Source organism: Leiobunum rupestre, chromosome 6 (assembly GCF_980474605.1).
Source record: "Leiobunum rupestre chromosome 6, qqLeiRupe1.1.hap1, whole genome shotgun sequence".
NCBI classification, from domain to species: Eukaryota; Metazoa; Arthropoda; class Arachnida; order Opiliones; family Sclerosomatidae; genus Leiobunum; species Leiobunum rupestre.
The window spans coordinates 6,564,956-6,577,101 of NC_143389.1; the positions used below are offsets into that span (position 1 = coordinate 6,564,956).

The 12,146-nt window shown below is 36.7% G+C and overlaps 1 protein-coding gene across 1 annotated transcript; it reads right to left on the reverse strand.

Annotated features, from left to right (window-relative positions):
- Positions 1 to 613: 613 nt before the first annotated feature.
- LOC149939191 (uncharacterized) lies at positions 614 to 1,150 on the reverse strand. Its single transcript, XM_090179036.1, has one exon. The coding sequence runs from the start codon at positions 1,148 to 1,150 to the stop codon at positions 614 to 616; it is 537 nt and encodes a 178-aa protein (XP_090035162.1).
- Between the last annotated feature and the right edge of the window lie 10,996 nt (positions 1,151 to 12,146).

Sequence of the window (12,146 nt, forward strand, 5' to 3'; positions counted from 1 at the left end):
TGAACTCCAGATTCTTGTTTCTTTTCATTGCGCTTTTCAGCGAGAAAACATTGCAGGCAAAATCACGGATGTGCCAGACATTGTGGACTACCTCTTGATAGAGTTTCTTTCCGATCCGGAACTGAATCCTTATGTCTCCTTCACCATCCGCTGTCATCTGCGTCTTGTTTCCAATCTGAAGAGTTGCTGGAGTAGCGAACTTGCGGAAGTTTAGGAACTTTGTGGCGTCGTTCGTGATATGCTGTGTAGCACCCGAGTCAAAGTACCATGCTGCTTCAGACGATGAGCAAGCAACGAGACCGTTTGCTGCGATCAGACCCCCAATGCTGGTGCGATTACTTTCGTCAACGCTCGTCCTTCTAGGAGTTTTCCTTTGTCCTCGACAGTCTTCTGCTATGTGACCAAACTTTCGGCAATTGGTACATTTTGGCTTACGTCTTACGGTTTTCTTCTCATTTGAGGTGCCAGAGTAACTTCCGTTACTGCGTTTTACCATAAGACCAGAGGAATCTCCAAACGCGTCACCTTCTCGAGTTGCACGGCCAATCAATAAACGTTCCAACTCTGCGACCGTCTGTTTTTCGGTTGGCAGCGTGTCCCAGAGCATACCGAATTATCGATACTCATCCTGAGGTAGAGACTCGAAGATGCAGGCAATCAGGATGCAGTCGTCGAATGTAACGTTCTTCTCTGTCTGTGCCGTTGAAAAGATATCTGTCCAGAGAGAACACATCTGGGCAATGTGGGTGGCCATGTCGACGTCCGGTGACTTCGTAGTTCGCATGAGCTGCGCCAGAAGCTTTCGAAGACGATTTGAAGACTTCTGCTCGAAGATTTCGAGCAGCTTGTCCCACATTTCCTTTGGTGTCTCGCAATTGGTAATCATGTTTTGGACCTTCTTGGATAAGGTTGACCAGAGGATACCACGGACCGTGCTGAACGCCACTCGGTACTTCTTCTTGTTTGAAGTGTATTCGGACTTCTCTGCTGCTGTTGCTCCAGGTACCGGTTCCGTAGGTTCAATCCATTCGCCAGTAAGAATCTCGTATACGTCTCGAACGGTTAGGATGTCGACTATTTGTCTTTTCCAACTCCTCCAATTCTCCGGACCTGATAGCTTCTCGACGTCTTGACGAAAAAGACTATCCATGGTTACTAACGGGAACTGTTGACAGGATACGGATTACGGTGATGGTAACTGAAACCGGGATACAGCAGACTAGATCATCAGCATAGCAGTGGCGCAGTGGGAGCGTGCTGGGCCCATAACCTATTGGAGTTTTAAATCCAATGTTAATCAGCAAAGCTACCCTACACTAACTAACTAATGAAACTAGTAAGAAAATCATAACGTAGTGATTTTAAAAAAACAAACGTTTATTAAGAATGAGTACTTTACAAGATGAACGACATATTAGGAGTGACGGTAATAATAAACGCTGTAAGCGAATATATATACACATAAGGTTAAAAAATAGTAAGATAAGATTAGTGATTAAAAATATATCTTATTTACAATAAACATTTTTTAACCTATTAAAAAAAACTAAACGAGAAAAGCCGATAACGCTTTTTATCTTCAACAGTAAGCCAACAAGAAAATTCAAAAATAAAGTGATAAAAACTATTTAAAAACCCCTAGTTAAAATAACAACTATAAAATCATCATCATAAATATTAATTGTTTCGTTTGTTAAGTATTAAGTCTATGTTTTTCGTCGTGTATCCCCTTGACAAATATAACGCGAGTTTAATCAAAAATTCCCAATTAATTAAAAGCCTTCAATACAGTTAAATTAACCCCTACTATACTTGGTGTAATTAGAAAGCCCAGAAAATCCCAGAAAATAGACTTTATTTTAATATTTAGAATATTAAATTATATAAAAAACCCATATTTATTATATAACCGATATTTACCATAGCCACGCCAGTATAGTTTAGAGCTCTCACTTCCGACACCCGACTTTTCCACCCCCCCCCCCCCCCCTAGACGGAAGAACAACAAAACCAGAGATCGCAAAGGAAACAGCAAGACTTTTTGACAGGAAGAGTTCGAACCGAATTGGAACTAGGAGAGATCCCCAACCCAGTCCGGGCTTAGGCCGCGATAACCCAAGAACGTAGTCCCCGATGTCCCAATAAAAGATGCGAAATGCCCATCGCGTTTAAATTCAAATGAATCCTAAAATCCAAGAACGTTTTTTCCCTTGATGGAAAAACTATCAGCAGATCAAGTCAACTAAAGGCACCACTCCCAATCCACTTGTCGTCGAAGTATCATACGCGTGGTAGTGTGTCTTGCGTAACCCGGAATCCCGTCAATCGAAGAGCAGCCACGAAAATCCAGACATTCGAGACACCAAGAAACAGAGCCAGCGAAAAGAAAACATCCCCTGACAGCGAAACCGTAACGTTGAAAATTTACTTGAAAACCCCCCCTTACTATTCCCTGAAACGAAAAAACTACGTTTAAGAATATCCGCTAATCCCCGACAGGTTAAAAGATTGAGTCTAGAGCCCCTAAAACCCTGTTAAATCAATACTCCCCAATGATTTTGTCAATATCCTGTCCCAAGAACGAGAAAAGCCCCGTGTCGAGAGCCCGGAACAATACCCCTTTATTCCAACCCGTATAAAAACCAAGCCCCAACCCAAAACGGTATCAGCTAGGCTAATACCCAAGGCACCACCTTAGGCCTAAGTCATCAAGCGACTTTTGAAGCCTTTAATTCAGGTGGCCGGGTTACAATGCGTAGGAGGGTGGTGGCAAGCCCTGCATGCCACACGATCGAGCCAACAGCTCCCTACACTAACTATTACCGTTAACCTTGACAAGTTTAACCGATACTTACCTTAGCCACGCCAGTATAGTTTTGAGCTCTCCCCAATAATTTCTTAAAATCGTCAAATAAATTTAAGCACCTAACGCAAGTTTTCTATCTATTTATTTAACTGCCCCCATTTTTAAGTGTTATTATCATTATTATGACTGCCAGGTATCCCGAAGATACACCAGATTTATGTAAGAAATTCCCTTTTTAATAAATCGTTTATTGTTCATTTTTGTGTTATATATATCAATAAAAGCATTTCAATCGAGAATACCATTGAGTATCCTAATTACTGTCCGATATCATCATCTTTCTTTTACTTATTGCAATCGACGCACTGCTACGTATCGTAAATAATAATCGATATAGGCGCGGGAGCGAAGGGGTAATAAATTGTATGCCAAGAAGAAAAATGGTTTAAACGATGTTTTAAAGAGGCGGTGTATATTAACGATAGGGGTGAATTAAATTTAGATAAAGGGTGGGGGGAAATAAACTTAAAAATAAACCAGATTATGGGGTAATGCTGTTTAATGAAAAACGATTGTAGAATTGTTTTTAAACATTTTTAATTTTTAATAGTTTAATTGTATAATTTTTTATGTTAAAATTTGTATAATGTTCATTAGTAACGAGTTATCGGCTGACGAAGGACATCGGTCCGAAAGCTCTAAGAAAATAAATATTTTTAACCATGAAGTATCGGTTCCTTTGATATTTTATTTTGTAAGTTTAAATTAACCATGGATATTAAACATTTAAAATTCTAATTTTTTGTTATACTGAAATTTGGATTCAGTAGCGGACTGGGTCTAAAAATGTGGGGTCAAACAGGGCCCACCCAAAACCAGAGGCCTAGCCAGGGGGAATATAGGGTTAATTTATGTTTTAGATCTATTCAGTAATAATATAATTAAATTTTGAAAGTTTTGAACTTTTAATCTCCATTAATTTTGACATATTGTTAAAGGTTTAAAGGCCTAGGATTTCTTCTGCCTGTTTACCTTCCCGCAGAGCAAATATCCCGGTGTTAAGCCATCGTGTTCTGTGGTTGGCCTACCACCAGCATATTTGTGCTGCGGGAAAGGAAAACAGGCACAAGAAATCCTAGGTCTTTAAGGGGGTCCACCGACCAACTTTTCCAGTTTTTGGCCAGTCCGCCACTGTTGGGAATAAGAATACCTGTTATATGAATGCTTTCCAAAGTTTCTCGGCTTAATTGCATCATATTTTTGCCTTCTTGAGATGCATTTGTATCCGCTTCTGCTTCATTTTTCCACTCTTTGAGGTAGCCCAAAAAGTCTTCTTCCAACCACTAAGTAATATAGACGTTAGTAAAAATTGTGAACAACTAAAATGTAATCAATAAATAATACCTTAAATCTACAATCAGTCATTGAATAAAATGGGTTTAGGTCTTCATTCCTTTTGCGCCTTCCTTCTCCAATATTTTAAGTGTTTAAGATGTCAAAAAAGCGGTTGAATATTCTAATAAAGTTTACAGTTTCAGATGCTTCATCTCCTACTAGTTCTTCAATTGCTGAAGCCACTGTTGCACTCATAACTTGAGTGGCTAATTTTACCCTCATAGGGTAAATCCATGTTAAATCACCCGATTTCAAGAAAAGTTCCCACGGCACCATTTTCGATTTCGTTTAAACTTTAACCACTTATATTATAGACCTTTTGAGCAGGAAGCCAAATTTTTAGCTTTGAAATCGAAATATTTTTGAAGATACGATTTTTTTAAATAACCTTGCAAGTAGTCGAGTGTTTTGACAAGTACAATTCTGTCATTTTTGAGCATTGATATCTAAAGATCGGTTAATATCACGTAGATGTAATTTTTTGTAACGATTTAACTGGTGGTAAAGATAACTTAATAATCATTACGAGGTTCGAAAATAGTGTCGTTAATTTTATAAAAATCGACGAATGTAAACAGACCAACTTCGTCGGTCTTTAAGACATAAAAATATATTTTTTTTAAATTCATTAATTGACCTATATAGGATGAAATTAAGACGGTAAATTCAAAAAAGGAACCAGAATTACTTGCGGAACTATACTTTTGGAGTTATAGGGGTTCAAATGTAAAGTTTTTCTCAAAATCGGGAAAACATGGTAGTGAATAGTCACGTTTTTGGCCATGTCGGATACTGAAACACAAAATAATGTTGATACCACCTGAAAGTACAGAATTCATTATATAACATATGAAATTTTCATCTTGTGTTTCCAAGTCGTTCAAGGTCAAACGTTAAGGTCAAAACGAACCCGATTTTTAAAGCTTAAAACTGAGCACTCCACGTCAAATCAACCAGGCCAATACCACTCAAGTCACCGAATATTATTAAATTTTCTGGGCAGGTGTAGTTATGGGTAAAATTAACTCCTGTACAGCAAAAGTGCTGAAAAAAGTTTATTTGGAAGTTATAGGATAAAATGATTGCACCCAAAGAATAAAATAGCTATTTCTTCGGCAGTGGCGTAGCGAGGGTCTGTGGTGCCCTGGGAAAATCTCTTGAAGTGCGCCCTTTTTCCTTTAAAAATTCCAAAATGTAACTTTGTTCCTTGATCGAAAGGTCGGCAAACAGTTTCTGGCGCCCCTTAATGAGTGTCGCCCGGGATGGACGCCCCCCCCCCTGCCCTCCCCTGAACTTCGGTTCTTAAAGAGATAAAAACGTGATCAATGACTTATTTTAAAGGTAATGAAACCCTTAACTTATTATATTATTATTTTAAATTTTTTTTAAATCCTTTGAAATATTTTCAATTTGAAACTTAGATCTACCAAATAGCTATTTAGAAGAAGAAAAATTGGCCTCTCTCGACTTACTTCGTCATAATACATTCTCTGTTAAAACATTTTCAGGGAGGGAGTAACTTTTAAGAAAGTTACAACCACATTACGGTACGCAGGAAGAGTACATTTTCGAGGTTTAAATGCCAATTTTACGAAATATTTCATTATAACTCCGAAACGATTCATCCTAACTTCCTAAGGTTTTGCGGCTGGTTCCATTCGATTCGGCACTAAACAATACGTTGACCCTGGCCAAAATCTTGATATAACCTTTCAATTGTTATTGAAATTTCCAAAAATAAAAACACACATTTTTGATGTACTTTTTGTCCGAAAAAAACAAGTAATTCAGTGCAAATTCGGTATTAACTCAGAAACGGTTGGTAGCACTCGACTCAGCGTGAAAACTACCATACAGTACGACACCAAACACGGTCCAATTCGTTGGTCGCAAATTTTGGGAGAAACTTCCCCACTTGCCACCTTTATCCCCTCCCAAATTATGTTGTCTATACCGCATCACTGCGGACTTATCAGATCCTCAAATAGGCGCTTATAAATAAACCCCTCTCTGAATGTCTTGCCCACCTGTTGAAAAACGCCGCCAGATCTATGAATAGAAAATTCTCAGCTTCGGCAGTATGAAGGGAAACCATAGACAGACCAGTTATAGGTCCAATCGCAGCAGCAGAAACTCTATAATCGGATTTTATGACCTTTTATCTAAAGGACTATTAGACACAGAAATTGAAGTTTTAGGCCATATTGCAAGTTAGTACCAATTTTGTTGTTGAGCAACCCTCTTTTACCATTTTATCATATGTAAGTGTGCCAAAAAGAACGTCTTCTCAATGAGACCTTGTTCACAAGATATGACGTAATTGACGTAACTTTCCAATCGATGACGGCTTTTTTGTCATCAAAACCAGGTCTGGCGGGGAGGGAAGGAAGTTAAACCGGTTTTGCGCGTAGTTCGTTCGTGATTTCTTTCGTGGCTGTGAAACAAGGTCTCATTGAAATTTTAAATACAGATATGTTATATAGTGGCATAGTTATGAGTAATTATGTTACATATGTCCGTACTAACCGTGCAGTAACATTTTGCTAGTAATTCCAAAAAGTAATAAAATAATAACATTTCAATTTTTATATCTCATGAAATATAAAAAAATAAAACCAGAAGGAAAAAAAAATTAAAGTATGAAAACTTCTAAAATCTAAAATTGCTTGGAGGCGGGGGGGCTACGGTTATTTGGTTGTAACTTCCTTAAAGGGAATAGAACCTCCAACGCGTTCTTTATGGAAGACCCCATCAATATCCTTTACTCCCTTCACAATCAACGATTATCAGCGCCGCAGGTGTGAAAAGCCATGGGAGGCAGCGGACAATATTCGAACCCTCGGAGGGCGACAGAAATACCAGAGGTTATATTCCCTTTCAACAATAATTCCCCAAGAAAATGTTTTAACAGATAATGTGTTATGTCGAAATAAGTCGATAGAGGCCAAAAATTAATTTTCCTAAATTTAGCTATTTTGGGAATCTGCGAATAACTTACTTCCAAGTTTCAAATTTCCAGATATTTAAACCTTCTATTTTTTAAAAATTATAATATGGTGTGTTAAGGATTTCATTACCTCTAAAATAAGTCATCGAGCACATTTTTATCTCTCTTAGAACTGAAGTTATAGCTATTAATTCTTTGGGTGCAACGGATTTTCGGAAAATCGCAAAACAATTATATTATCCTATAACTTCCAAATAAACTTTTTTCAGCACTTTTGCTGTACAGGGGTTAGTTTTACCCATAACTACACCTGTTCAGAAAATTTAATCATATTCGGTGACTTGAGTGGTATGGGCCTGGTTGATTTGACGTGGAGTGCTCAGTTTTAAGTTTTTAAAAATCGGGTTCGTTTTGACCTTAACGTTTGACCTTGAACGACTTGGAACCACAAGATGAAAATTTCATATGTTATATAATGAATTCTGTACTTTCAGATGGTATCAACATTATTTTGTGTTTCAGTATCCGACATGGCCAAAAACGCGACTATTCACTACCATGTTTTCCCGATTTTGAGAAAAACGTTACATTTGAACCCCTAAAACTCCAAAAGTATAGTTCCGCAAGTAATTCTGGTTCCTTTTTTGAATTCCCCGGCTTAATTTCATTATATATAGGTCAATTAATGAATTTAAAAAAAAATTCTTTTGATGTCTTAAAGACCGACGAAGTTGGTCTGTTTACCTGTAATGCGATTTTTTATGGCACATTCGCCAATTTTTATAAAATTAACGACACTATTTTCGAACCTCGTAATGATTATTAAGTTATCTCTACCACCAGTAAAATCGTTACAAAAATACATCTACGTGATATTAACCGATCTTTAGATATCAATGCTCAAAAATGACAGAATTGTACTTGTCAAAACACTCGACTACTTCCAAGGTTATTTAAAAAATCGTATCTTCAAAAATACTTCGATTTTAGAGCTATAAATTTGGCTTTCCTGCTCAAAAGGTATATAATATAAGTGGTTAAAGTTTAAACGAAATCGAAAATGGTGCCGTGGGAGCCATCGGGTGATTTGACATGGATTTACCCCATAGCGTAAAAAGGTCCCAAAGATATGCGGTTGTTCGTCAATTTTGGGCAAAGTCGCAACTGTGATTGACTGTCTTTATTGCACATTTCCTTCTTATGTTCCCACAGAATCAGCTAGCCCTTTTTTCTAAACAACCGAGCTTTCTATCTCCACTGTTTGAAAAACAATTGATTAAGTGTGGAGGATCTGAAATAAAAAAATATTGGCCTAGGGTCATTCATTGGTGCGTACAAATTATTAGTCTTGTAGTGGACCGCATTCTCTACATATGTCCCTATTTTAATTGATTTCTGATTTATGGAAGATTTATCACTGATGGCAACCAAAACCTTGAAAAGATTGTTCTCGAGTATTTCAATAGCTTCTTCTATTATAGAGTATAATGCCTCACCTGACATATTATGACACGGAAAATAGCCTAGTATGTGCTTGAAGTTTGTTGTTAATCCTCTAACCATTAATGTGATAACATGTTAAGCTAAAGGTGGGTCCATGGAGTCTCTACCCAGTTTTTATTTTCAGCTTGTTTCAGTTTTTCACCCGCTTCATTATAATGGAAAACGCTACGAGCTCCCAGGTATTAGCCTTGTACACCAAGTACTCTTTAATTTTCATTTCGTCTACTATTACAGAGAAGTATTTCTTATCTTCATCTAAATTCTTTAAATCAATCTTTCCTCTCAATTCCTTTATTACTTCAAGTGAAAATCCACTTTTCCCCGAAAAGGTTCTGACATAAGGGTATAAAGGTCCAGGAGCCGGAAGAACAAATACTTCTCTTAATGCATCATACGCGGAGGGAGATTTGCTTCGAAGGTACATACACCATTTTATTATCGCTGGATTCCACTTCCTGGGTCTTTTAATTTTAAAATTAATTACATCCATTTGTTGTCTCATCATTATTGGTTGAAAGTTTGTTTTTCTTATAAAAGGGTTATCTTCAATAATTTCACTAAAAATCTGTTCTTCTTTTAAAGACAGGTGGGCCTTTACTTTACCTAGCTGTTTGTCTAGATTCCTCTCCAAACCTCGAATTTTCCTTCCTTGCTTCTCTCAGAAGTACATTTTTTTTGTTGATTGGTCATGATACGTACATTCCGTCTCGCACTATTTATCTTCTGCCTTTTTAACCGGCTGCATTTTTCACACCGAGTTGATTTTCCAATAGAAATGCACAAAAATTGACAATCTACCAATGTAAAGATTAGGTGAAACGAATTTCAGATCCACTTTTTTCATTTGAAAGTGCACTCAATGCTTTATCCGGAATACCAACACAAAATACACACGAATCAAGATAGGCAAAAAATTTAAACAATTCTTCAAAATTGTTAATAACTTTGAGATTTTTCCTAGAATGCCAAAGATTGTGAGTTTCTCCAATCAAATTGCCCAGAACTTCTACTCTAATCTCAAATACCGTATTTATTTCTAAAGAAATGGAACCAATATCCCCAGAATCAGATATTTTTTAAATACCAAGCTGCCAGAATCATTATTTTTGATAAGGTACGACATTAATTGGTCTTCTATATTTTTAAATTGGTTTTCCCTTAATGTATACATAATGTTTTCCAAACTTTGAAACTTCTTCCGAATGTTTGCAATATTAAAGTGGTAAGTGTCATAAATTTCAATGCAATTATGATTTGTTGGTATTTCTGTTTCAAATTGAAATTCTTTAGCGGCAACAACTATTTCTGTAATTTCAGGTCCAGCGTTTGGTAATTCTGAGATTGGGTCTTCAATTGGCTCCCCTATATAAGTATGATTTCCTGAACCAAATTGACAATGCAGCTTAGGCGACACGCTTGAGTTGTTTATTTTGGGAACCTCCGCTATTACTATCTCCATAGTATCATCCGAAACTTGACTAGGATTTTTACCGGGCTTGCCATGCAATGTTGTTGCGGTTACCTATAATAACATTTAATGTACATCACTTAATGTGTTATAGATCTAACCAATATATCAGTGTCGTTTAATCTCCTCTAAGATTTAATACTCACATCAACTCTTTCCTCATGCTGGTATGGAATAGGATCAGGGTGTTCATCTGTGGGTCCCATACCGCCAACAAAATGCTCACTACATACATAATGGTGATCTTTTACTTGAAGCTCGTGCGTTAAATTACTTCTTCCAACTGCTTTAAGCCATTTTTTACATTTTTATAGTTTACGTTTTGGCTTAGGGAAAGGGTAAAAAGTGGCGCCTTTCACAACAGTGTAGTCCAGGGACCTTGAATCATTTCGACATCCACGGTAACAACAGTTCATAGTTCGCACCATTTTATTATTATTTAACTAAATAAAATCCACGTTAAAGTATAAATAACTACTTATAACTAAGTAATCTTAATTATAAATAATTCGTCTACACGCCGAATCTGATAGTCTCTTTCTTCACTATAACTTCGAAACCTTTTCTAAAATCTAACCAGGAGCAGGGTTGCCAACGGTAGTAGATTTTACCTCCCCCACACTGCGCTGAGAATGGTGCGCGAACGTGTACCGTATTTTGCAAAGGGGTTGCCGTAACCATGGTAACAGGGGAAAGCATAGTGCCAGTTTTCGAAAAGGGGGGTTACATGTATTTTACCCGAGGGGCTAACCACTCTTAGAAAATCTGTACACAGGATTATGCTTAGATTACCACTGCCAAAGGCAGGGACTTCAAAGATTACGCGTAATCCCATTTGTACAGTCAAAGGTACGGCTCTGTATACCGATTACGCGGAGTGATCAGCCCTCGATTTTACCTGTCTCCGAGTCTCCCCTTATAGAAACTTCCTGCTTCTACCACGCCAAGTTCCACATCTTACACCGTCCTGCCAGCTCTTTTCCCGAGTATACTCCGCTGTCTAAAACTGCCTCTCCTACTACACCGTCAAGTACGAAATTTTGCACTGTTTAAAACCAATTTTTTAAGACTACTAAATTTGAATTTTTATTTCATGTGGCGAGAGAAATGGTTAAGAGATTGAACTTCAATTTCTTTACTTCCATAAATTGAGGTTTTAAATTTTGTTACTAGATAACTATGCAAAAAGAGAAACTCAGTTCAAGCGGTATAAAACAAAATTTTTATTACTATAAAATTATAGTATGTTTGGGAAATAAAAGGAATTTTTTATTATCTATTTGGAAATAGCATACAGGAAAATTTAATTTAACGTTGCAGTGATAAATGCCACAAATAAATATTTAAACTAGCTTATTAGTTGTGGTTTATTTTAAAAAAGGTATTTAAAACTGGTTAAATGCTAGTTCAAACAAAATAATTCACCGAACTCTTAAAATACACCAAGAAGGTCGGCTAATAATGTAACGACAAAGCAGAAGAATTCAACTCATACAAATACTTTTTGTTCTAGATTTTCCGAAAACTTGTTTTTTTTTTAATTTGGAACTTACGGACTGACTATTGGCCCTTTGTAGTGATTTAATTATAAGCTGGCGTTTGTCTGTGGTGAATGTTACAAATGCTCTGAGGTTTAGATTAACAAAATATAAATGCAATTTTTATTTACAAGTCTTAAGAAATTTTTCAATTGCAAAATAAAGTAAAGCTGCAGTGAGTCCGATTGATAAAAAGAAAAATGCTGGTGATTCGTGAACGATTAATAATGGTTCATAAACTATCAACGGATGTTCATGAGACAAATATTGTTTTGCCTTTGACTTGATTTGCTGTGTGGCGAAATTTGGAATTCCTGATTGTTGAAATAGGAGAATTCTAATAATATAAATGTTATACATAAACCCTTTTGCCATATAAACTTTAATAAAAACGTCTAATATCGCTGTACAAGGTTCTTGGAATCCACAGTTAACCTGTCCTGTAACGAGATTAATTTACTCGGGGATATTTCAGACTCACATTTTCAC

What these genes read in the sequence shown, in the direction of transcription:
- LOC149939191 (XM_090179036.1), bottom strand. Translation starts at nt 1,150, where the DNA reads ATGGATAGTCTTTTTCGTCAAGACGTCGAGAAGCTATCAGGTCCGGAG.